General features: G+C 49.0%; 3 protein-coding genes across 3 annotated transcripts; 2 read left to right on the top strand and 1 right to left on the bottom strand.

Moving 5' to 3' along the window:
- Positions 1–3,311: 3,311 nt before the first annotated feature.
- On the top strand, positions 3,312–14,155 carry ENH_00031860 (ubiquitin-transferase domain containing protein, putative; the record flags this gene model as incomplete). Its single annotated transcript, XM_013580185.1, has 17 exons — positions 3,312–4,299; positions 4,899–5,023; positions 5,302–5,429; positions 5,941–5,995; positions 6,319–6,435; positions 6,617–6,916; positions 7,787–8,952; positions 9,392–9,687; positions 10,075–10,187; positions 10,786–11,013; positions 11,465–11,866; positions 12,173–12,219; positions 12,467–12,536; positions 12,755–12,925; positions 13,173–13,303; positions 13,498–13,601; positions 13,956–14,155. The coding sequence occupies 17 exons, from the start codon at positions 3,312–3,314 to the stop codon at positions 14,153–14,155; spliced, it is 4,641 nt and encodes a 1,546-aa protein (XP_013435639.1).
- Positions 14,156–16,519: 2,364 nt separating this feature from the next.
- Positions 16,520–20,645, top strand: ENH_00031870 (glutaminyl-tRNA synthetase, putative; the record flags this gene model as incomplete). The annotated part of the gene is made up of 10 exons (XM_013580186.1): positions 16,520–16,944; positions 17,275–17,526; positions 17,705–17,832; positions 18,043–18,247; positions 18,446–18,628; positions 18,938–19,073; positions 19,320–19,448; positions 19,643–19,779; positions 19,974–20,085; positions 20,253–20,645. 10 exons carry the CDS (start codon positions 16,520–16,522, stop codon positions 20,643–20,645), a joined length of 2,100 nt encoding a protein of 699 aa, XP_013435640.1.
- Positions 20,646–22,574: 1,929 nt separating this feature from the next.
- On the bottom strand, positions 22,575–24,770 carry ENH_00031880 (hypothetical protein; the record flags this gene model as incomplete). Its single annotated transcript, XM_013580187.1, has 1 exon — positions 22,575–24,770. One exon carries the CDS (start codon positions 24,768–24,770, stop codon positions 22,575–22,577), a length of 2,196 nt encoding a protein of 731 aa, XP_013435641.1.
- Positions 24,771–25,812: the final 1,042 nt, after the last annotated feature.

Genomic DNA, 25,812 nt, shown 5'->3' on the forward strand with positions numbered 1-25,812 from the left:
GCGGGGGGGGCTTCCGCGGCAGGTAATCCGCTGCTGCGGCCCCTGCTGCTGCAGCAGCAGCAGCTGCTGCTGCTGCTGCTGCTGCTGCGGCGGCGGCTGCGGCTGCGGCTGCGCTTGGGATCAGAGCCGGCATTTGAGCCGTGGGGTGTATGTACACTTGGGGTGTATGTACACTTGGGGTGTATGTACACTTGGGTGTATGTACACGTCGGCTGCTGCCGAGAGGGAACAGAAAAGGAGGAAGCCCGAATGTTTGTGTGGGCCTTGGGTGCGTCTTTGTGCATTTGCATGCACTGGAATTGCATTTATTCATTTATTCTGTTTAGTTCTTCTTTCAAGAATTCAAAAATGCAAATGCATGTCTTGCACAAGTGCGCTGCGGGCTCTTTGCTGCTGCTCTAAGGCTGCGGGCGTTGGCCTGGCCCGCTGCCCCACACCCGAAATGGGACAAACTCTGCAACTCTTTGCATTTGATTAAAGTGGTTAAAAACTCTAAAGTTCAGAATCCACTTCGTCTTTATTTGCCAGCTGCAGCAGCAGCAGCTGCTGCTGCTGCAGCACATTTGCTGCTGCTGCTGCTGCTGCTTTGCGGGCTCGTTTCAGTAAAAGTGTTTATAATTGAGCTTGAGTAGATATATATGCATAGATGCATTTATATTTGTAATTATTCATTTTACAAAAAGAGTACACAAATAATAGCAATGGAGCTAGGGAAGACAAGCTGTTGGGGTGTACAGACACCTGAAGGCAATGCCAAATGCTTTCTTAGCCCTGAATTCGCAGTTCATTTAAAGGCAGCTGCCCGCGCATATCTTCGCCCACTCTAAACCCTTTTTTAGGGTTTAGGCTCCGCACTACGAAAGCCCACCCAAAACCCTTTTTTAGGGTTTAGGCTCCACACTGCGTAGGCCCACTTGCTTTCATTTATTTGTGGCCGTTGAGACCCAGTACAAACTTCATCGCACTGGAGTTAGGGTTTAGGGTTTGGCATTTAGAGTTAGTGTTTAGGGTTTGGGGCGTGGGGCTTACAACTAGGGTTTAGGGTTTAGGTCTCGCGGCATACATTTAGAGCTTAGGGCAAATGGTTTAGAGTTAGGGTTTAGTGCGTGGGGCTCAGAGTTAGGGTTTTGGGCGTAGGGTTTAGAAGTAGGGTTTAGGGTTTACGGCTTAGGGCTTGGAGCTAGGGTTTAGGGTTCGGCTGAAGGGTTTGCAGTTAGGGTTTAGGGTTTACCTCAGCACCAATTGCTGTTGCACCAAAGTGCAGCAAAGGAAGGAACTTTTGCAACAAAAGATTTAAATAAAAAGTTGAATAAAAAGATTTGAAGAAGCAGCAAATGCAAAATCCTGAAAATCGGAAAAGACCAAATGAAAGCTGATTGGGGCTAGCCACCGCAAGAGGCTCGGCTAGCTAGCTGCAGCTTGCGGTGGCTAGCTGTGGCTAGCTACAGGCAGCTGCGCATCCCACAAAAAGCAGTGGCTAGATGCAATCTGCTGGCCGTGGCTAGCTGTGGCTAGCTGAGGTTAGTTGTGGCTAGCCGTGGTCACCTGTGGCTAGTTGTGGCTAGCTGTCGCTATCTGTGGCTAGCTGTGGCTAGCTGTGGCTAGCTGTGACTAGCTGTGGCTAGCTGTGGCTAGCCACGTCTTGCTGCTGTTGCCACGCAGGGGCTGAGCCTGCATGCAAGAACAGCACGGGAGGCCCCAATTAGCGGAGAGCATTTCATGTTTTTGCAAAAGGGCTTTTTGGCTCTTTTGCAAAAACATGAAATATACTTTATTAGTTTTAAAAAGGAAATGAAATATACTTCATTAGATTTAAAAAGAAGATCCAGCGAGAGGCAAAAGAGCTGCAGCAATTTCCTACTCCGTTCGTTTTGCTGCTGCTGCTCAGCAGCAAGAAGTGAAGCCCCGCCTCTGGGGGCCCTCAAGAATAAAGTCTCAAGTTTGGCCACTTGGAACTAAGTGCAGAAGAAACTGAATTGGCCCCGTTCAACAAACAAGAAAGTTCAAAGAAAACAGCTCACGCGGGAGCCATTAAACCACTTTATCTGCAGAAGCAACTCGGAAACAGCCCGTAGGACTTAGCGGCAGCTTTGCATGCATTTGCTGCAGAAGTTGAACTCGAAAAATGCCACTTTTGCAAGTCCGTTTCTGCAATTTCGAAATCCCACAGTCCAAGAATTCAATGAGACACTCAGAAACGCGGCTGCGGCGGCAGTGAGTGGGGGATTTCATTGAGAGAAAATGACTTTGAAGATAATTCTTTTCAAGAATGAAGTCTCAGAGTTATTATTTCCTTGCTTCACTGCGACTGAGCCTGAATAGCCGTGTGTGGGGGTTGTCGCGAGGCGCTGCAGCGCACGCACATCCAGAAGCCGCGGCGTTTCGAGTATCTCGGTAATTAGCACTTGAATTAATTTAAATAAATGAAATTGGATTTTAAATTCGCCGAAGGAGCGGCAGGTTAGGCGCGGGAGGAGATCTAGTCTTCACTGCGATGCATACGAACAGCTGAGAAGCCAGCAGCAGCGTTTCGGTGCTGTTTCTCGAGCTGCAGCGCCATCAAGCTGATTTTGTCCATTTTTGACTCTTTTTGCCATTAATATTTATTCAAATGCTCTCCTGAGTACGTCTTCTTCACCCGAAACGCAAACAAACAACCAGCCGCGGCGGCGCCTCGCCTGGCGGTCCCGCCACGAGCTGCCCATCACCCCCTGGATATCGAGTTTTCCCTGGAATCTAGTTGGTAAATAAATTTAAAAATTGAAAACAAATAATATCAGATCAAATGTAAACTTTCTGAGTAGGTATTACTCGAGGTACAGGTCAGCGGCAGCCTGGCTGGTATCGCCATCGACAGCAGCAGCAGCAGCAGCGGCTGCTGCACTTTCCAACTGAACCGAAAAGCGAGCCCTCTCGATCTTCTTCGTTTTCTTTTCGTTGAATCGGCGCTTAGGAGACAGCAGCAGATGAACTCCAACCAACAGCCCTTGCCACCTCGCCTCACTCGAGACTGAGCAGCAGCAGTTGCTGCAGCAGCAGCAGCAGCAGCTTCACAGCAGAAGCACCCGTTCCAGCCGCCGTACCCGCAGCCTTGACATCTCACGGCTTCAGCAGAGTCAGCAGCAGCAGCAGTGGCAGCAGCCACACCGCCGCAGCCACAGCTGCAGCTGCAGCCGCAGGAGCAGCGGTCTACCTGCAGCAGCAGCAGCAGAAGCAGCAGCCAAAGCAGCTGGAGAAGCAGCAGGAGAAGCAGCAACAGAAGCAGCAGGCTTTGCTGTTGCCGCTGCAGCCTAAGAGAGGCTGCTGCAGCGATGCCGCTGCATCTGTCGGGTTGCCTCTGGCCACTGCACCGCCACAGGCGTCAGCAGCAGCAGCAGCAGCAAAATGAGCAGCAGCAGCAGCAGCAGCCCCAGGATCCGGAGCAGCAGCAGCAGCTGCAGCTGGCTGAAGCGGTAAGCCTGCGTCCAGCGGATGCTCTCTTGGATTCGGAAGCAGCTCATCAGCATCAGCAGCGGACGCGGACAGAGCAGCAGCAGCAGCAGCCGCTGGCGCACACGAAGAACATTCTGAGCAGCAGCAGCAGCAGCTTGCCGCCTGCAGAAGTTGCAGCAGCAGTAGCAGCAGCAACAGCAGCAAAAGAGTCCTCTGCGCAGCCGCTTGCTGCTGCAACACTGACTCGTGCTGCTACGCAGCGTTCTGCTTCGCCGCAGTGTGGGGAGTCGCCGACAGCAGCAGCAGCTTCAGCAGCAGCTTCCGCAGCAGCGCCAGCAGCAGCAGCAGCAGCAGCAGCAGCAGCAGCAGCGAGCCCGGCCCTCGCAGCAGCAGCAGCAAACTTCAACCGAGAAAGCAGCTTGTGCCTCTCGCTGCATGCACAAGGCTCGGATTCTTTTTCGATTTCTCCGCACTTTCAAATATACTTGTGGGGTTTGAACGACTGCGGGCAGCTGCTGTCTGCTGCAGCAGGGAGGGAGCAGCAGGAAGCAGAAGCAGCAGACACGAAGCCGGAGCCCGCAGCAGCAGCAGCAGCAGCAGCAGCAGCAGCAGCAGCAGCGGGGGGGCCCCCCAGACTGATCTCTAAACTGGAAAACAAAACCATTTGCGGCTGCTGTTTGGGCCTCGACCGCACTTGGCTTTGGGACGGAAGACAGAGCGTGTGGGGTGGGGGTTTGAATGAGTTCGGGTGTATAGACATCGACGGCGACAAGTTCATCAAAAGGCCGCGACTTTGCGAAGGCATTCGCGGCGCTGTTTCCGTTGCTGCTGCTGCTTGCCACACCATCGCAGTCCTCGACACAGGCTGTGAGGCCGCTGCTGCTGCTGCTGCTGCTGCTGCTGCTGCTGCTGCTGCTGCTGCTGCTGTTGCTGCGGGGAGCGCGGGGTTGGTGGCTGCTGCTCTTTTTGCTTCGCGTTTTCTCTCTGTCTTTTTCTTTTGCTGCTGCTCTGGGCCCTGGGGCTCTTCGTGGCTCCTGGCCCCACTTCGTCTTTACTTGCTGCAGCTTTTCTGTTTGTTCTGTTTGACTTCTCTTCACGTTCTTCAGGAGATCCTTTCTTTCTTTCTTTTTATTTTTGTTGCTTCGCTGTCTCTGTCTCTTTGATCCTGCATGCATGCCCTTAGCGGCACCAAAAAAGCAAAAGTATTAATTTAATCAGCTGCCGAAGGAACTAGATTAATAGCAGCGATTTGGAGGAGGTGTATGTACAGCTGCTGTTGCATTCTTGGCTGCGCTGTGGAAGCTTCAAAAGAACGAACGGGAGAAACTAGAAACAAAATTAAATCAACTGCCATTAAGAAACATAGCGTCTTTATCTGTTTTCGTTCGGTGTTTCTGCGGTGTATGTACAGCTGCCATTGCTTCCGGTATCCGCTTTTGCTTGGTGTTTCTGCGGTGTATGTACAGCTGCCATTGCTTTCGGCAGCAACGAATTCGGCCAGCTGGGCCGAGGCGCTTCAGTTTTATCTCTTAACCATTTCAACCCGCAAGCAATGCAAATAGACAGGTCTATTCCTCAGCTTCAGGGACAGGTAAATCGGGGGCTAACTATTGATAATTATATATACCCCTTTAGCAGGTTTTAACTACGGTGGAGGCCGCATGCACTTCAGGGTTTAGGGTTTAGGGTTTGTGGGGCTGTTTTTGTTTGTGGCTAAGAGTCTAGGGTCTGTTGTTTATCGTTTGCGGTGTATGTACACCAAAGGTGCAGGCTTTTGGTTAAAGTTTTGAGGGCCTGGAGTAGCCTTCCAAGCAGCGCTAGGGTTTAGGGTTTAGGGTTTAGGGTTTGGGGTTTGTGCTTTTTGCGCAGCAAGTGAGGCTTCGGCAGGCAGCCTGTGGCTCCGGCTATTCGCTGCTGCTCTCAGACACAGGAATGCTGCTGGGCTGTGGGCTTTCGCCTTTTGGCTGCCTGGGCATGGGCACTGAGCGGACGCAGCAGTGAGCCGCTGCCGCAACAAAAAATATGTTTTTGCATTTAAATTATATTCAAAAATATGTTTTTGCATTTAAATTATATTCAAATATTACTTTTATAGTGCGCATGCATGCTAATATACGCTCCAGCATATACACAGGCATGCCTGGCGTATTGTATGCACACCAGAAGTGCACGTCCGGCCTGCTCAAGTAACTGCTTATATCCCTTCATGCATGCATGCATGCATGCACGCATGCATGCACGCATGCATGCACGCATGCATGCACGCATGCATGCACGCATGCATGCACGCATGCATGCATTAATGCACATGTGCTTGTGCTTATATGTATATAACTGTAATTATGTGTCCTTGCCCACATATTTGCAGTCCATTCATATGCAGAGAAATGTTTAAGGGAATGTACTCATGATTATCCGTGTTTTTGTCCCTCTGCATCTGTTCGCCGCTACTAATTGTTTAATTTTATTTATCGTTTTCGTGTTTACTATTTTTTTGTCTTTTCTCAGAGTGGAGCCGTTACTCCGTCCTGTCAGCGCTCTCTTTGGCTTGCCAATAAAGCAGGTAACATGCAGCTCAAAGTATTGTTTCTGTTTGCACTTTCCCTTTACTTCTTTTTCTTCTTTCAAGCTTTCTGGCTCTTGTCTCTCTTTGTCTTTTTCCTTTTTCTGTGAGTGCATGCGTGTTTTGGGGCATGCATGCTACTGAATTTGTCCTTTTCTATTTTCTCTTTTGCTTGCTGGAGCTGCCTTTGCCTCCACAGGATGGCAACAGCTGCTGTTAGCTCTTAGGGCTTAGGGTTTAGTGTTCAGGGCTTTGGTTTTAGGCTTTAAAGTTAAGGGTTTAGGGTAAAGAGTTTAGGGTTTAGGGTTTAGGGTTTGCTGCAGGTGGCGGCTAGCGACGAGCACGTCCTGGCGCTGAGCATCAGCGGCGAGGTCTTCTCTTGGGGTTCGAACAAGTGGGGCCGTTTGGGTCTTGGCGAGGCTTATGACGAAGTAAAACAAGTGAGTTTTGGATCATTTTAGACTCAAAACTTCGACTTTTTTCCCGCTTTTTCCCCATTTTGGCCAGCTGCACAGCCCGCTGTTGAAAGCGCCAGCTTCTGCTGCACATTTCGCATCTTGGGGTTTGAAATTCGGGATTTGGAGTGGAGTTGGAGTTGAATTTGGGGTTTTTGCTCTGCAGGTCTCCACCCCACAACTTGTGCGGCTCTCTCTGCGGGCCCGCGCAGTCTTCGCCAGCGCCAGCCACTCAGGGCTGCTGGTGTCTGGGGGGTTATTATATTTGTGCGGCAGCAACAGTTATGGGGAGTTGGGGTTCCCTGTGGGGTGCGATCCCGCCTCCCGATCCCGCCTCCCGCGGGACAGCACGCAGAGCCCCCCCGTCTCCTGGAGCTCCCGCTTTCTTCTAGTTCGCTCTTTGCAGAACCACAAAATCAAACTCGCAGCTCTTGGCACGCATTTCTCCATGGCCCTCACCCGAAAAGTAAGCCTTTCGCAGCACTTGGGAAGCACTTTCCCCAAATTGCTCTCATAAACCCTAAACCCTAAGCCCTAAATCCCGTTTCATTGGGCTCTTACAAACTTCGGGAGAAACGCGAAGCATTGTCCGCATTTGTATATATGTACACATACACGTTCATGCAGCATGAATGCATATGTATACTATTAATGTATACGTTTCTGGGTAAAGCACGTTTATAAATGTATAAATATATATATATGTATTTATATATAATGGGGGTCCATGGGTTAAAGTATAGATATGCATTAATGCAGAGGCCCGCAAACACATTGATGCATATGGGCTTTTTGGCACTTTTTGCCAATTTGTCTTCTGGCAACTTTTATTTTCCTCTATTTTCGCCACTTATCAGATCTTTTCCCTCTTTGCATGCATTTAGCACAAGCCATTTTTCTCAGCCTCTTTATGCTTTGTCTATTGTTCTTTTCCTACTCGTGGCTGCCAGCTTACTACATGGCGCCTATCCTTTTTTTTGTCTGTGCGTGTATCTATAGATTTGCCTGTATCATTGAACGGCTGCTCATTTTTATTCTTCTAAGAGCGTCTTTTTGTATTCTTTTCGTCTTTTTTTCTTGTCTGTGGATAGACCGCATCTTGCTGCGTGGCAGTGTCTGTTGCTGCTGCTATCGCTGCTTCTTTGCCTGTCCCTTTGTTTATTTGAAATTAAATTGAAATTCCGTTCGAATTCAATTTTAAATTTAACTTTAAAAATTAAATTAAATTGCGCAGTTAATTTTTAGTTGAAATGCAATTTTGCATTTGAATTGGGATATTTGCGTTTCAGTTTCCATTTCAGTTGCATTTTACGTTTTGAATTAAACTTTCCTTCAGGGCCGCGTCTTCACTTGGGGTCTAAACAATTTGAACCAACTGGGTGTCTCTCCGGACACGAATTTCGCACTGTCTCCTTTTCTGGGGGAGGAGGGGCCCCCCCCGAGGCCCTGCACGTATGAGCCGCAGCCGCTGTGGCTTCCTCCTGGGGGCCCCCCGATTCAGCAGCTGTATTTTTATTTGATTGCTGCGGGGCCCTTCACAGCATTTGCTGCTGCTGTGGAGACGCCGCAGACTGACTCCGACCCCACAAAAGAAAAAGACAGAGCCCCTTCGCCAGCCATAGAGCAGCTTTGCAAGAAAGTGCTGTGTCGGTCGCGTTCTTCAGTAGGTTGGGAGCAGCGGAAGCTGTCTGCTTCTTTTTCTTTGTCTCCTCAGCCGCCCTCTCCTGCTGCTGCTGCAGCAGCCGGCACTGCTGCTGCTGCGCAGCTGCCGCTGCAGCGGCTGCTCACGCTCAGCCGCGGGGAAAGCAGCTTGGTGGGCTTCGAGGGCCCGGGGGGCCCCCTCGGGGCTGCGGACCGGTCTTTGTCTCGACAAGAAAGCTGCAGCGTGGATCTTTCTCTTTTTTGCATGTCGGGGCTTTCTGTAGAAGAGGCCCTGGGGTACATTGAGGGGGCCCGCAGCACGGGCGACAGCAGCCAGCTGAAGACAGTCATTTCGAAAGTTTTCAGTGATGTCTTTCGTCTCAATTCTTCTTTTGTCTATCCTGGCCACGGGAGTCTACCGGACTTTGAGGGAATTGCTGCAGTCTATAAGCAGCTCCCGCAGCAGATGCTGCCCCTGGTTTGCCACTGCTTCTCAAGTGTAATTACCAACAGCATCAAAATGGCGCAGCACCTCAAGAGGCCCGACCAAGTCAAGTTCATTCTGCTCATACTTGCATGCACGCCTGTCTACGCCAGCTTCAGCGAGGGCTCCAAGGGGGGCCCCCAAAAGGGCACGCAGGGAGGGGCCGAGGGGGCCCCCCGCGGGAATGACGAGCCTGAAGCCATGGCCTCAGACACGGCCGGCAACCAGCAGCAGCAGCAGCAGCAAGAGCAGCAGCAGCTGAAGCAGCGGGGAGAGATGCTGTACACCGCAGTGCTGCACCTGCTGTTTCATTTGCCGGCGGATGGAAAGAAAAGCTTTTTGAGGCTTGCGATGGAATTCCCGGACTCATTGTTTGAGTGAGGCGCCACACAAATTAGATGAAAAGTAGAAAATTAATTAAATCCACGGAAGCTCCCCGGCGATTTGTCTCCAGTGTTTTGTTGCTACTTCAGTGGCTGCCTTTGCTCTTGTCTTGGAGCCTGTTCATATCCTTGTGCTCCTCAAGACTCTTTACTTGCTTTTGTATTCCCCTTTTTTTGGCTTCTGTATCCCCCGTCTCCTCTGTGTCTGCGACTGTATCCATTTCCTTTTGCATTATCTTTGCCTCTTTACTTCACAGCCTCCAGCCCAAGTGCCTTCTCGTTCTCTTTCTTCACTAAGACCCTAACTAGTGCACTGTTGGTCACATAGTTAGAGAATCGTATGCCAATATATTTACATAGCGCACTGTACATGTATATTTAAATGAACTAATTTAGTACTTTTTGTTTATTTGCTTTGCTTTTTCTCTCTCAGGACGGCTCTGGTTGCCCCTGCTTGCGGCTTTCTTTCTTTGTCGCTCGCGGCCTCTGGCTCTCGCTACCGCATTGTGGATCGCGTGTGGCACTGCGTGGCTTTGCTGCAGCTGCTGTATCGGGCAAACTGCAGCAGCAACCGCCGCGTGCTGCTGCAGGGAGCAGCAGACACCAAGATTCCCATCGATAAGTTTCAAGTCAAAGAAATTGGCACCCTGGTAGACCCTATTAAGGAAGTCGGAGCTTATGTAGAGATGGCCCCGAGAGCGACTCAGGACAAAACACAAAGGCAAATTGGTGAGATGGGAACTCGTCAGTAGCCAGTTAGCTAGATAGGTAGCTAGCCAACGTGTACCTAGCTCATTTGCTAGCATGATAAGCGGCGACGTAGGCACGCAAGTTAATAGATATGTAAATAGTAACTTGAACATTTGAAGTAATAAATGTTTCTCAGTAGCTCCGAAGCGCAATTTACTAGCTTGCCAGCTGCTACTTAATTTGCTCAATTAGATCAGAGGCTGACTGGACGGCTAGCTGGGCTGTTTGCTGCAGTTAACTGCTGCCAGTGAGCACCTGAGTTCGCATGACTGTTGTCTTTGTCTTTGCGTCTCCAGCCTATTCAGAATGTGACTAAGGGTTTAGACTTAAGGGTTTGGGGTTTGGTGCCTTTGGGTTTTGCTGCAGCAGTGCGTTTGTTCGACTTGGAGCGGGACGTCATAGGGAGTTGCGAGTTGCAGTCGCGGTGGTCTCTGTTCATTGCCCATTTAAATCTCTGTCCTCTTTCCTTTAAGAGGAATGTAAGTCAAGTGGAGTTCATTTATGGAATTTTAAACTCCAAGGCACAACACATTGCATGCATTTGCCCCAAAGAAGTGTCACGCGTCTGCTTAGTCTCGCTGAAGATCATGTGTTTTACTCTCGGGTTTATTTTTTAAGTACGCCAAAAATTATATTTTTCTATCTACACAGGTGTGCATATACGTATTTATGTAGGATCTACAGCAACTCTTCTGATTCACATAAATGTTTTGTTCATGGAAATGTTTTATGTATTTAGTGCCTATTGAAGCCAGTGGTTTCAGTACCCTAAGAGGGCCTTGAGCCTACCCGCATCAAATGGGCGGGCAAATATGTTTGCTTATTTACTTTTCTGCGCGCTTCACACTAAAAATTGTATGCGAACTCCTCTGATCTATAATCTGTAGTACAATTTAGTAGACACTTGTGTTTCAAATGAAAAATTAAACAAAGTTGAAGCATTGTTCTGCACCGAGGCCAGCTCGAGCCGCTTCAGTTTCAAGTAGAAGCACTTCAGTAAATCGGCCAGCTCTTGTGTCTGCTCGTCATCCTGCCAAAAAATAAACTTATTCACTCTCCTTTCTCTTTGTTCTCCAGGTACTGCTAGTAGACAACGTCTATCACCAGCACCACACCTCCCTTCAGTCCTTATTGGACACCAAACTCCCCTTCTTGATTTTGAGGGTCCGGCGCAGTCACCTAATTGAAGATGCATGCAAGCTCCTTGGATCGAACGATCCCAGGGACCTCCTGAGGCCCCTCAAGGTCATATTTGAGGGGGAGGAGGGAGTCGATGAAGGAGGACTACGGAGGGAATTCTTTTCGGTAAGATGAGGAAACAAGCTTTCAACTGATGTTTTCTCTATGCATAATTATGCATCTACCTGCATGTAATTGTATACATAGTGCATGCCCACTTTGTGATTGCCTACTTTCAAGTAGTTGCATTTTCGTAAGGTCTGGTGTTTGTGTTTCTGCTTTTGATGACTGTTTGCACTTCTTCCACCTCGTCAGTCTTGTTTCCCGTCTTCGTCTGCCCTCTTGTCACTTCTGTATGCTAATTGTTGTTGTGGCTCACCATCTCTTTTATAGTTGAGAGCCGGTTTTTTTGCTGTGGTTTCTGAACACCTTGCGCACATGCGTGACGTGTTTGCAGTGTTTCTTGCATCTGTTCATTTTGCCCTACATTTTATTCTTCTTTTTGCGTATCTACTGTTTGTCTTTGTTTCCCCTGTAGCTTTCTTTTTCCTTTCCTGTTTGTCCCTTCGTGCTGCAGTTGTTAACTCGGGAGTTGTTCTCTGCTTCGCGCGGTCTCTTCACGTACCACTCGGGTGTACGTACACTGTGGTTTAAGCAGCAAGAAGAGCCACTAGGCTCTCAGGACAAACGAGAAGATGCTTCTACAGCAGCAGCAGCAGACTCAGAGCCAGCTGCAGCGAAGCCCGCTGCTGCAGCTGCAGCAGATTCCGCAACTTCTGCAGCAGAAGGTTCTCCTAATCCCGAAGAAAAGCCAGCGGGGGCCCCTGCCTCCTCGGACCAGGACAGCAGCAGCAGCAGCAACAACGACAGTAGCGAGTTAATCCCTGAAGGCAAGGCCAAGGAGTATTGGCTTACGGGTCTTCTTGCATCTATGGCGGTCTATAACGACATCCTGATGCCACTGAGTCTGCCCATTGTTGTGAGATGCTATGAAGACAACTGCTGCCCTCGCTGCTGCCACTGCTGCTGCTGCTGCAGTTGCTGCTCTTTCCCTTCCTGTCGTCATATTTGCTGCTGCTGTAAGGGGTGCGGGCGCTTTTGCAGAGGTGACATCTTTTAGAGCTGGGGAAATTGTAGAATGAGAAGTGGTTGATAAGGGTTGTTTGTGCATACTTCTTGTCAGGCCTAGGGTTTGTGACGTAGGCCTTAGGGTTTACAACCTAGGGCTTAGGGTTTGGGCTTTAGGCTTCACATTCGTGAAAGCTGTTTCATTTTTGAATTTCAGGTGTACAAGCAACTCCAAGGGGAGGACGTGGCACTAGAAGATCTGAGGTGAGATAGGGAGGGCTTAGGATTTAGGGTTTAGGGCTGAGCATGAAGTTTCAAAGTTTGCATGCAAAGCTTAGGGCCGCAGAATGTAGCCAGGCTTGCCCAACTAAAGTATAAAGTTTACACCGCGTAAGGGAGACGGAAAATAGTCTTAGGAATTCGTTTCAAAGATCAGCGCTTGGATTGTTGTCTTAGCACTCAGGGTTGAGGGTTTAGGGTTTGCGTTTCTTTCGTCCTGTGCTTTCTCCAGCGACGTGTTCCCCGACGAACTGAACAGCTTCGAGAAGCTATTGGAAATCGACAACGAGACAGATTTCAATGTAGGTTTGAGGATTTACGGTTTATGGTGAGGGTTTGTAGTGTCGTTTCGAGAGCACCTTTTGTCAGCCATGTGCCGTTGCAGAATTTCCCTTTATATCTGCTGCTAATTTGGCCCTTGATTCCGCTTTCCTGCTATGTATTGTGGTGTTGCGAGCCCGGCTTCAAGGGTTTAGGATTTTTAGGGTTTAGGGATTTGTTTTGGGGGTTTGCAATTCAGAACGCATTTGAAGGCATGGCCTTTTGCGTTGACGTGGAGCAAGGGGATGGGCGACGCGTGCAGGTGCCGCTCAAGCCCGATGGAGCGTCGATTCCACTAACCATCGAAAACAGAAATGAATTCGTCAATTTGTATGCCAAGTACTTGTTGGTGGATTCTGTAAAGTCACAGGTTTGTTGTGCACACACACGAAACTGAACTGCTTATTGGTATAGTTGTTTTAGTGGCAATTCCAGTATTTTGTAAATGGTATTATACTTGCCAGTCTTCTATACTCATTTTCACCTATTTGTGTAGATCTTGTCCCAGTGCATTCAGTTAACTCACTTGTGTCCGTGCAGCCGTTCCACTTTGCCCGTTTCTACCAAAACTCTTTGTCTTAATCATTGTTCACTTGCTCGTCCTCCTTTGAGTTCAGTTTTCATATTTCAAAAAGGGTTTCCAGCTGATTGCCTCGCCGCTCCTCTCCAGCCTCACTGGTCCCGAGCTGCAGCTCCTCCTCTGCGGTACACCAGAGCTCAACTTCGAGGACCTGAAGGCCTCTTGCAGGTGAGGTTTGGGATTTAGGGTTTTGGGTTCAGGGTTTGCGATTTGCGGGGATAGTGCTGAGGGTGGAAGGGTAGCAACGGACCGCAGCTGACGAACTCTGAATGGGAGAATAAGCGTAGCCTGATTCTATTCGCTGGTTTTTCGGGCTGAGCGCGAAGAAGCTGGACTACACGGTGGGCTTTTGCCTTGTATAGGTACGAGGGCTACTCTCCGGACTCTCCGTACATAAAGTCACTGTGGGATATTCTCTTCTCTTTCGACACTTTTCAAAAGCAAAATTTCCTCAAATTTGTTTCAGGTGATTACAAACCCTTAACCTAACACGCCTGAATACTCAAACGCAACTGTGTAAAAAGCGAAGATGCTCTTTCCTGCTCGGCTTAACCGTAACACCTGCTTTCGTCGTAGGGCTTGGATATAGAATTCAGTGTTTGCGTTGGTTGAACATACATTTGAAGCCCTCTGTTAGGAGGGACCTTTTGTTTTTTGGATCCATTGCTTTAACCACCCAGAATAGATTTGGCATTTAGAGCTTACGAGCTGTTCTTGGCTGTTCATGACTGCTCGTGGTTTTGTCGTTGCTTTATGACCATGATGGCTATCCAAAGTGTCAGAGGCTCAGGGCTTGCTCTTTACTGTACTTGCGTTACAGGTAGCGAACGGTCGCCTGCTTTCGGCCTATCTGAGCTGCGAATGACAATTCAGAAAAATGGCGGAGAGCCCACAGAGCGTCTTCCGACCTCCTTCACATGCTTTTGTACGTTTCTTCTTCCCGAGTATGGGACCAAGGAGAAGCTGCAGAGACTATTAACCATTGCTATTGAAGCTTCGGAGGGCTTCGGGCTGCAGTGACACTCTGAAGGCGAAATCTACGAGCCCTGCTTCCTGCTGTTGACCAAAGGATACCTGGACAAAATGAATTCTAATAAACTCCGTAACACCAGAAGCTTCAAGTCTTAACACTGAGTTCTGCATACGCAACGTCGGGAATTGCGAAAGCTTGTAATTTTTGCCATTGGAACCGAGAAGGAGTCTGGGCTATCATGAAGGGTAAAAGCCTTGATCAGCCCTCAGCTGTAAAGTTTAAATTCTCTTTCAGTCATCTCACAAGTCATATTGAGGCCTCGAAGAAAGCGGCCTTGAAAAAAATCTTTCCTACAGCCCAGAGTATCGGTGTGCATTCAACTGACACCAAAATACGCATGCAAGACACACGGTTGTATAACAGGGCCTGAAGACTGTCCATAAGGAGAAACAAACGTCTCTTAAAGGAACTAGACAAGGAGGAGCCCGAGTGCCCTAAAGATGAATAACATGCAGAGCGACTCTATCATGGAGGACTCATGCGGCTCCCAACAAAATGCTGACGGCTTGCGAGCGGGTGCCGCAGGGCTTCTATTTTGGTGTTGGAGGTGCTTTTTTAGGAGTGTTAGACGAGGGCTCTTACACAACTGCAAAGACGCAAAAGGCGCCTTAGCGGGACCTACGGCCTACAGTGCAGGCAAACTACAAGAAACACCTTTAAGTACCCTCCAGAGGGTTTGCCCAGAGGGTCCCTTTGGTCAATTTGGCTAGGTGAGGTGCGTTTTCGCTGCGTGAGTTCCGCTTGGGGGATTTCAGAGCTGTATTCTGGAACCTGTTGCTGTAGGGTGAAGGTCCAAAAGTGCATCAGGGGTCACCGAACCGTTATGCATGTGATTGGCGGTTAGTGCCTCTAGGCCCAGCTAGGACCCCCGCAATAAGTTCTTTGGGATGACAGGTGTCTTGGATAAAGATAATGTGAAGCTGCAAGCCATACTACCATCTGCTGGACAGACAGCAGCAGCAACAGCGGCAACCCCTGCAACAGCACTTACAACTGCGGCTTTAACATGGTGTGAGTGAGGCTGCACTTGAACATTGCGCGCTCACATCTCTTGCCGTGGATCTGTGTACTTGCTGACCTGTGTTGGCCTCACGTTGCTTATAGCTGCAAAACGGTTGCCTGTGCATGCACTGGAGTTTCTGACGGCGACTCCTCTAGAGAGTCGTCTTGCCTGGTGCTTTTGTGGCTGGAAGACGGGCTAGGGAGGCAGCTGAATGTGAAAGTGAGGCCATCTGCTGACTTGAGCCGCTCACAAAAATCTGAAGCGAGGGCTGTCACTGCAGTTGCTGCAGCTGCAGCTACTGCTGCACCAGAAGGCGAAAGTTTCAATGACAAGCTTAAGAGCCTCACTGGTAGTTGCCCCCTTTTCGTTTGACTGGTGCGGTATTTGGGTCGTTCCGAAACAGGTTGAATATTAGAGTTCGTTTGAATCCGTTTGGCACAGTTTACTTTCCAGCGAGAGCTGGGGGCTTTTATAGTTTCGATCCCTTCAAAAGCTGCTGCAGCTGGAGCGCCCCTGAAATGTGGGGCTAGCCACACCACGCTATGCCTATATACAGCTTCTAATATATCCTTGCAGAGGGACCGCTGGAGGGGGACTGCGTAGTAAACCCTAGCCTTGTGTCGAAGTGGAACGCGTGGGGTCGCTTATCTGTATTCCTTTTTTTAATAAACTTAGAGGGGAAATTAACGAATGAAGCGAGTCCCAAAAATTCCAGGAAGCAGTCACGAGCTCAAACCTACGTTTGTCCTCTTCCTGTCTCCTAAATTCTTTTCGTGTGTGATTAATGCTATTTCTTATGTTGAGCTTTGTTCATATATTTGTGCATACTTCTGAGTTGTGCGCCTAGGGGAATAATCCCAAGCAAAAAAGAGAGATAAACACGCGCAGGAAAGAATACTGTCGAGACGGGAGGCTGGCTCATCCCTACTGCGTAGATAAAGCGAAAGCTCCGCATGATAGGGACAGCAGCAATTAATGAGTTACGTTTTTACTCTCATGTGTGCTTTTATGTTTAATCGTGAAAGATTAGAACTGGGGACCAGCTGGGGCTGTTTGTTGTGGGGCTCTCTTTTGGGCTGCTGCTGGCGGCCTGTCGTTTGCTTAGCAGCGCTCAGCCGACGAAAATCCTGAAGTATATATTTAATCAAATTATTCTGATTCATCCAATCATATTATTTTTGCTGCTCTTTTTTTCTGCCCAGTTTGCAGACAAGTTGCTGCTTCCGCAGGGGCAACAACATAGGCAGTTTCTGTCGATTCGCAGTAGCTTGCTCCTTGCGTCCCTTTGCGGGGTCTTGGTCCCACCGGGGCTTTTTTATAGCAGTTTCAGACTACATTTGATTTGTTTATGCGATTTGGAGCATTCCGTTGGGCCATAAGCCGCGCCGACGTCAAGGACAGTCCTATATTTCCCATCTTAGACCCGTTTCTGCGGCTCTCAGTTTCGTCCTTTTCCGCTCACGACCCTCGCCGTCCTTTCCTATGCAGAATGGCGAAATCTAACGAGGTGCCATCCCCTGATTCTGCCGCTGCAGCAGGGGGAGCGGCTTCCGGCAGCGATGTCCCTGTAAACTTCCTGTCTCAGATAATGCAACAAGATCTGGCCTCGGGCAAGCACAAGTCTATAGTCACCCGATTCCCTCCCGAGCCCAATGGCTTCCTCCATCTGGGTCACGCGAAGTCGATTTGCATCAATTTTGGTCTCGCGGCGAAGTTCAACGGCAGATGCCACATGAGATTTGATGATACAAATCCTACAAAAGAAGAAACAAGGTCAGCGCTGTGGGCTCCACCGCTGCAGCCAACGGCTCATGATCCAGGCCTCAGTGATATTGATTCGATGGCAACTTGTTAGTTGCGGGCAATACTTGTTTGCCGTTCGGCTTTGTTGATTCCATTCAGTTGCTTCTCCACTTTTAGTGCATGCTTGGCTTCGCAACACTTTTGTGGCATGGGTTTGCACACAGAACCTTTGCATATTCCGTGCTACTCTCTGAAATCAATGAAACAACCAACAGTTTCCTTCAGCTGCAGCAATTTGACCAGTTATAGAGTCCCGTTGAACATTATGTTTAATTCATCTTGTCATGCTCTCCGCTTCAGATACATCGAGTCAATCCTGCGCGACGTGAGGTGGCTGGGTGGCGACTGGGGAAACCACCTGTACCACGCCTCAGATTATTTCCCTCAGCTGTACAGTTGGGCTGAGCAGTTAATTGAAAAGGGCCTAGCTTTCGTCGACTTCGATTCTCTGGAGGAGATACGGAGAAAGAGAGGCAGCATTACCGAGCCGGGAGAGGACAGCCCATACAGGAACAAGTTCACTATCGAAGAAAACCTAATGCATTTCCGAAAGTAAATATCCATCTTCTGTTCAGCGTTTTGAGTTTTCGATGTCCATTGTGGGCTGCGGGGGGCGGAAATATGTTTTGGCTTTTAAGGTGTAGCATAGGGAATTAGGGTTTGCTGTTTCCAATGTAATGCCTAGCGAGTCACTTCGTTCTGAGGCTTCAGACTTCTGGGGTTTGTACAGGATGCGTGATGGGGAGTACGAGGAGGGCCAGTGCGTGTTGCGGGCCAAGATAGACATGGCCCACAAAAACGTGGTCATGAGGGACCCGATCATGTACCGCATTCTCAAGAAGGAACATCCACGCACAGGTCAGACAGGTTTTAGTCCTGAGACTCGGCAGTCAAGAGTTTGTGTTCTCTGCTGTTTTCTGCGCCAGAGATTGGGTATTTCGGGCCCTGTAGAATGTTAGGGCTAGGGCTTTGCAATTGAAATTCGAGTTTTGCAGAGGAAACTGACTGCTTGATCCGCCCTTTGTTCATGATGATTAGTCTAGGGCTTCGGGTTTTGCTTCGTTGCAGGAAATAAGTGGGTGATATACCCTATGTATGACTATGCGCACGGCCAGAGCGATTCAATAGAAAAGATAACTCATTCGATCTGCACTTTAGAGTTCGATCTAAACAGACAGCTGTATGACTGGTTTCAAGAGGCTCTTGGGATTACAAGGACAAGACAGATTGAATTCGCAAGGCTTAATGTCACATATACCGTCATGAGCAAACGGTGAGCATTCACGTTCTGAGGCTTGTTCAGGATCATCCCAAAACAACAGAGGCCGCTGCTGCTCCATTCTTACAGTGTAGTGAAATGCTGTGTTTTCGTCATTGGTGTTCACTTGCTTTTTAATAGTAGGGCGCAAACCGAATTGCCGACACATTTTTGAATCGACGCTTCGACCAATGACTGCGTTTGTCGGTTCAGCAAACTATTGGCTTTGGTAAATGAGAAGGTAGTGGCTGGTTGGGATGACCCCCGTCTGTCGACCCTTTCTGCCCTACGTCGCCGAGGTGTACCTCCAGCTGCCATTCGAGATTTCTGCGAAAGAGTTGGAGTGGCACGGAGGCCCTCAACAATTCAAATTGAACTTCTCGAAAGATGCATTCGGTTAGTGAGGCATTGAGGCTGAGGATTCAGAGCTTACGCAGCAGCGTTCAATGAATAAGTAGCGTGGCGCAGCAGGCTGCTTTTAACGGTCCAAAATTCTGTAGACAGGGATAAAGCCTTCAATAAAAGAGCTCAATACTGTAGAATTAGTTTCTTGAGAAACGCATAAGTTAATCTGTGGGCTTCGAGGCTCTCAAGGGCAACGCAGGTTGAGGCTTTGGAGTCCAAGGTGTAGACATTAGATCGTGTCTCGCCGTTAATTCTTGTGTACTTGGAATAGTACATAGCTGCATGCGAGTATGTATGCAGAGAATACCTTGACGAGAGGGCACCGCGCCGCTTCGCCGTGAAGCAGCCGCTGCTGGTTAAAATTACAAACTTTGGTGCGGAGGAAATTTTGACAATCCCAAGCGATCCCAAGAGACCCGCAGCAGGCAGCAGACAGGTCAGGCTTGAGCTGCAGACCCAATTTCACACTTAAACTCCAGGCTCTGACTGCTCCAAGCCTCAAACAATTGATTTATCTTGCGAAGTCACGTTTCGTCCACTGCATTCTATGCACACGTTCCATCTTGGAATTGCTTAGTGCATTCGAGCACTGTTTGTGGTTTCGCTGTAGTTGCACGTACAAGATTGATTAGTTACATAATAAGCTGACCTGTACCTTCCACATTATTCTGTGCATGCACAGCTGGCGTTCACCAATGAGCTTTACATCGACGCTGAAGACTTCATGGAAAATCCACCGAAAGAATTCCACCGATTGTCGCCTGGCAAAGAAGTGCGACTTCGCTCAGCTTATTGGATCAAATGCAACGAGGTACATATTCCAGGGTTTAGGGGTTGCCAGCGGGAAGCTTGCATGTCTAGTATTGGGAGGGTATGATTGCTGAGTAGTAACAGTTCACGGCTAAGTCTCAGATACGGTTCGTTGCTCGGCCATACTTGATGATTCCCCAGGATGTGGGTCGTTGAACGAAGGGCTGAGGGTTTGAGGAGTTTGTTTGGCTGCAGGTGGAGAAGGACGCAAACGGTAACATTACAGCTATCATCTGTAGCTACGATCCTCAAACCCTGAACTGTTCCGTCGCTCCCGATGGCAGGAAGGTCAAAGGAACCATTCATTGGCTACCTGCCAAATACGCAGTACCGTAAGCTTAAGGTGTAGGGGTATACGGGTTTAGGGTTTCGAAATCTGGCAGTCTAGTGTAGGATCTAGAATCCGGTGGTTAATTAGGCTCCTTTCGATGATATCTGCTAAATTCGTGCTGTTCTTAACGGCGATGTAAGCCGGCGATGTATGCCGTAAATTCACTTGGCTGTGACTTGCTTGCTTGTCTCTCAGGGCTGAGCTGCGTTTCTACGACCGCCTCTTCACAAAGCCCTTCCCCGAGGAAGAAGATCCAAGCAAGCCAGAAGGCAGCTGGAGAGACAACATAAATACCAACTCTCTCGTGGTAAGTTGCGCTGAAGGTTAAACGTGCAGGTTCGGCAAACTTATTATATGAACGTTTTTGTACGATCTTTGCATCTAAGGCCTAGAACTGGTATAGAGGAGGTTTATGCTGCTTTGATGCTTAGAGTGTAATGCCCAGGGTGTAGAGTTTGGACTGTTTTTGTTCAGGTTTACCGCGGTTTTGTGGAGGCTGACGCGGCTGATCTGTCGCTGTTCCCCCCACAGTTCGCTTTACAATTTGAGCGTCTTGGTTTCTTCACTGCTGACGCTCCCTGCGAATATGTCCTGGCAGAAAATGAGATGAAAACAAGCGAAACTGCAGAGTACTTCAAGGATGCAAGGGAATACCGCAGGGAGCCCGGTGCCATCCCCGTGTTCAATTTGACTGTTGGCTTGCTTGAGGGTTACACTGTATCGAAAGAGAAAGAGGAGGAAGCAAAGAAAAACAAACAAAAGGAAATGGAAGCACGGAAAAAGGCAGCAGAAGAGAGACAGCGCAAGAAAGAAATGCGGGAGGCGGCTAAGCTTGAGAAGGAAAAGAAGGAAAGCCAAGCAAACTAGACCCAATGGGCCAAATCAAAAGAATTCAATGATTTCTCTGTCATTAACAAAATGAGGGCCTCATGGCAGCGGCAAGAATAGTGAGGTCTGGATCGTGTGCGCATCTGTTTACGCGTAAACACGAATAGAAGCATACACACACTGTGCTACGCAATCATGTGCACGTATGTAAAAGCGTAAAATTATGTTCATGCTCAAATTCAAAGTGCTTTTGTATGTACCTGTGTGACATACACGCATGTACGGGTGTATGTACGAATGGGCAGCAGAATACATACAAGCATTTGCGTTTACAACTGTGCAAACATACAACACGCATATTTATATGCTTGCGCGCGCGGGTTTGCTTGTACATGCATACATGGACGTCTCCACATTTACGCATGCGTGCGTATGTCCTCGTGTTACCATGAATATATTCGTATACAAAGCCAGAAGGCGAATACAGGAAGGCACAAACTGTAGAATTGAAAATTTTGTTCGGGGGACGGATACTTCTGTTTTTGGTTTCTCCTCAGCGCGCCCACCTAGACTGCTTAACTATCACATTATTAAAAATTTATTCGCTTCCAATATCACTCCAGTAATATTATTACATCATCAGCAATTTTCTTCGTCGCAGTGCATTTACTGCCGTGCCATTTGCCATATATTCTACGCGCACTGTCAAAACGAAGGTAGTCTTGCGTGTTAAGAGGCAACCAAACGAGCGGCACGAGACGAAGACGGAAGGCTAACGAACAGGCAAACAAGGCCACAAAAGCGGCAACTCCAAACTTCTCGAGTTCCGAAAATTGCAACGTCGTTACTTCAGTAGCCCCCATCGCTGCCGTTTGCTGCCACTGCCAGTGCTAATCTGTGTTGCCAATTGCTCTCCAGACCCTTGTGTAGGAGTCAGTACAGTACAAGAACGGAGTTAAAACTAGTATTGCAACAATGCACTAATGTCGTGTTGGGTGAACTCTACGGCCACTATGAACAAGCTGAACATCTCTACACTTGATATCAAACGAAGGGAGACCAAGTGTAAGAAGACCCCTATTCTAATGAAGCTGCCCCAGTCAGGGGACCCTTCACCACTGGGAGGACCCCAGGAGGTGGGAGACCTTAAACAGCCCCGATAAAGCGCGTTACGCGTATGCAAGCATGGTGTCTCCAATGCGCCCGTAGGGCCCCGGAAGGTCCTTTGAGCAAAATGAGCGGCCTCTCAGCCCTTCTGCAGATGCCCCTCGCCACTTCAACTTGGTCTCCCAAAAACTGCCTTTGACAGAGGGGCGTCTGCAAGGTGGTGTTTGCAAATGCAGATATGCTTGCACGCATGCATACTCAGTTCATTGGGCTTGGTTATTATGTACATGTGTGCATGTGGCCAGGCCATACCTGTCTTGACAGATTGACAACGCACCTACGCACTTCAGTGTGCATACATGCTCTGGGTCTACAACAATGCTAAAATAATGAGAGTAAATTATGTATTATATATGTAACACACACCTTATGTAATCACATCTACTTTGCAATATATTTATACGTATTCTTAAATACACATATATGCATATACGTGTGAATAAGTGTTAATGTTCAGGCACAGCACACTTGCATCGACGTGCATACACCTGCACATCTGCCACGAGGTGTAAACACGAATGCAATGAGTCGACGGTCGTAGCTTCCGCTGTATTCGCATTCGCTCTTGTAGCATTCGTTCTGTTCCTTGCTGCTGTTGCTGCAGATATATAATTATATAAACATATGTACACATATGCATAAATATACATAACTGCACTGCCAGATATTATGCTAAAAATTTTCCACCATTAGTTGGTGCGGAGGCCGTTGATGTTAACTGCAAGAATAGTATGCAGGTTGCTGTTGATGCTGCTGCCGCCGTCTTCGCTGCTGGCCCTTGAGATGCTGCTGCCGGGCCTTCTAAACTCGTTCCTGTGCGCCCATGACTTCTATGAAGCCTCCTACTTGCATTGTTGGTGCTGCTGCTGCAGCAGTTGCTGCGGCGGCCGCTGATGTTGCTCCATTGAGTTCAGCTACAGTGTCCTGTGTGTCGAGTGCGTTGCCAGTACCACTGAGTGCATGCATCCGCACTTTACTTTCTGTTTCGCTGTGCTTGTCCACGTCTTCTCGTTCCTGGAGCTCTTGTTCCTGCTGCTCCACCTCTAGCTGCCGGTTGTGTTTTCTCTGTTTTTTCTGTTTCTTGTCAAGATAAATAAGCACCCCAAGCACGCAACAAACGAGAAGACCCCCTGCCACCATAATCAAATCTACTACCCAAAAGTTGCGGGGTGCAAGGTCGGCCAGGGTGTCCGTCGAAAGGGTGTACCAGCCGATGCTGGTCAGGGCGAAGCAGCCGCCCACAAGCGAGCATAAACCCGCCAACGAACCGAACAGCTTATTAGGGAACTGGGCCTTAATGTAGCAGTAGATGCTGCTTAGCACGAAGGACGCATATACCCAAAAGAAAACAACAGAGAAACCCTTGCTTACCAAGCTTTCTGGTAGCAGCAGCGCGTACATGAGCATACCCGCAAAATTAATGAATACCAATACAGAAAGCACCCCATAACGGTCGCTCAGAACCCCCATAAGGGGCCCCGGAATGAAAGATAGGATGTTCATTGCTGAAAACAAGGCATAGAGGTTGCTGCCATCGGACAGAGCCATCTGTTCCTTGTTAGACTTCGTGTAAAACTCAACTCGCAACAAATTGACGACGAAAACTGGCAGCAAAAACAAAAATCGCGGGTCTGATAAAGCCCGGCAAAGAGAGGACTCAGAGACAACGGGTGAATGAGACGACTCCACACGCGCTAGAGCCCCATACACCTCGTTGTACTCCTCCGGAGTCAGCACCAGCTTGTATCGACAGTTGCTGTTGCTGCTGCTGCTGCTGACGATCGTCGAAGGGTTGGCGGAGCTAACGCTATTAGTAAGCCAAGGCTGGAAGAATGCCAGAGGCAGGTTGTTCAGTGTTTGTTTTCTTAGGCTTTCTGCCTGTGCTTTCCTGTGTTCATTTCTGAAGTCCTCGGCTCCCCAGAATGTGCGCCAGGGAGTAAATATAATGCAAACCAACAAAGCAATTCCCAAGCCAACACAAATGTAGAACAATAGGACTTTCCACAAGTCGTCCGGCTCGAAAGATGTACTCTTGTAGACTTCAGCCATGATCACAGGCATGGCGAAAGAGAGAGAACGCACGGAGCCCATCACTCCAAGCACCGTCGATTCCCTTTGAGGGAATAAGTTGGAGACGCACAGCAGGGAAAAATAACCGGGGTCGGCAGCCATCCCAATAAAAACAAGAGCAGGGATGTACGACACAAAAGAGTCCGAAGCCCCAGCAAGCAAACCCCAGCCTACGGCGTCCAGCGCTATCGCGCCCAGAAGCGTCAGCTTGGGCCCCACGCGGTCCAATATGAGGCCCCCAGCAGCCGAGAATATGAAGTTAGCAGCGAACGCTGAGGTATACAAATTATTAATGGAATTCTTGCGGCTGGGGCAGTCTATGTAGGCCACAGACCCGACAGTTTGCCAACTCAGGGGCTCCCCCTCCTCTTCGCACAGCCAGGCATAAGCTCCTGACTTGTACAGCATGTCCTGCATCCCGTTCCAGCCCCAGTAAGTGCAGCCTCTGATGAAGACGGCAACCATGAACAGCAGCAGCAGCGCCATACGAGGCGCATTCAGAGGCCTTGGCTGTGATTGCACTTGCCGCACATATTCATTGTCGGCGGAGCTAATAGTAGCTTCCCGGCCCCACTGCTTCTCTAACGAACGAAACTGCAAGTTGTACGCAGCTGAAACATAGCTCAATATGTAGTCCATATCTGTTCGCCCACGCACGCGCAGCACCTGCACAGGAACTCCTGAATCTCCAAGAGTGCCAGAGTCCTGGGGAACTTCCGCGACTCCTGGGCTCAAAAGCGCAACTGCTTCGGTTGCGGCTGCAGCTGCAGCTGCGGCTACCGGTGCCGCCACTGCAGCCGGGGCTACTGCGCCGGGGGAGGGACCACTGTGGGTCCCCGACGCGGGGGACCCGTCGATGAGAGCTGCTGTTGTGACATCTTCAGAGTCCGTAGCAGCTGGGGCTGCTGTCCTGATTTGAGGCTTCATTTTGAAACAGACGAAAAAGATAAGACAGGGAAGAAAAGGCGCGCTGTGCCCTCGCCTTATCCATAACACCCAAGGGCTGACGCGAGTATTAATAAAATGCGAGAGACACTGCGCGCACCAGAAAAGCCAACAAGCTAGGGCCAAAAGCCGAATCAAACCCGCTGAGGCTTGAGACCTGATGACGCACAGCGGAGAGGAGCGACCGAAGACAGAAAGCGCGCAGGGCAGCTGTGGGCCTTGTAGCGGAGACGCTCCTCTTGAAAATGCAGAAAAATTCGGGAGAACCAAACAAGGAAGGGACCAAGCAGGTTCACGAGAGGGAAGGCCGGAGCACCTTCAGAGCGTCTCGCCGCAGCAAGATGAGACAGAGTAAGACGAAGCGCAACAAACGGGAATTGTATTTCTAATGATTTACACATGACAAGATCACCTGGCCAAATGCAACTCTAAATACAGTTATTAAATGAAGAGTACGCAGGCAACAAAAATACGGATCCCGCATCAGCCACAGCCACCACAGCGCTAGCAAGCTGAACTGTAGCCCAGGTCCAGTGGTCCGGGCGACTTGCCGTGTATTTTCCCGCTGTTTTTTAGCCTTTATAGCACTTTTAAGGCATTAAAAATTAAGCGAATCAATTTCACTGCCATGAGGTAAAACAATATCATTAAAAACCCTAAAAGTCCTCGACGACTAAAAACCAAGAGCGCACACTTGCCCTCCTGCTGGGCGAGGTAGGTAAGCAGTAAAGAGCAGTAAAGAGTAGCCACGTATGTCTGCCTTCATCTAGCTTCCGCCTCTTTATGTCTCTTCTAACTTAGTAAAAAAAATAAAAGCAAATAAAGCAGAGCCGAGAAACGCAGAAGAAATTCAGTCATTCCATGCACGCCGCTCTCCCAGACCTGCTGTGTGTCAATGCCTCAACGGAGGTTGCTGGTGTAGGCATATGCACGTGCTTGTGAAGATTTTTAACAGCGCACTTTGGCCATATTAACAACAGCTGTAAACTTAAGCTTGGGCTGTGTCTTTTGAAGAGGGAGAACA

Source organism: Eimeria necatrix, genomic scaffold (assembly GCF_000499385.1).
Source record: "Eimeria necatrix Houghton genomic scaffold, Enh_scaff231, whole genome shotgun sequence".
In the NCBI taxonomy this organism is placed as follows: Eukaryota; Apicomplexa; class Conoidasida; order Eucoccidiorida; family Eimeriidae; genus Eimeria; species Eimeria necatrix.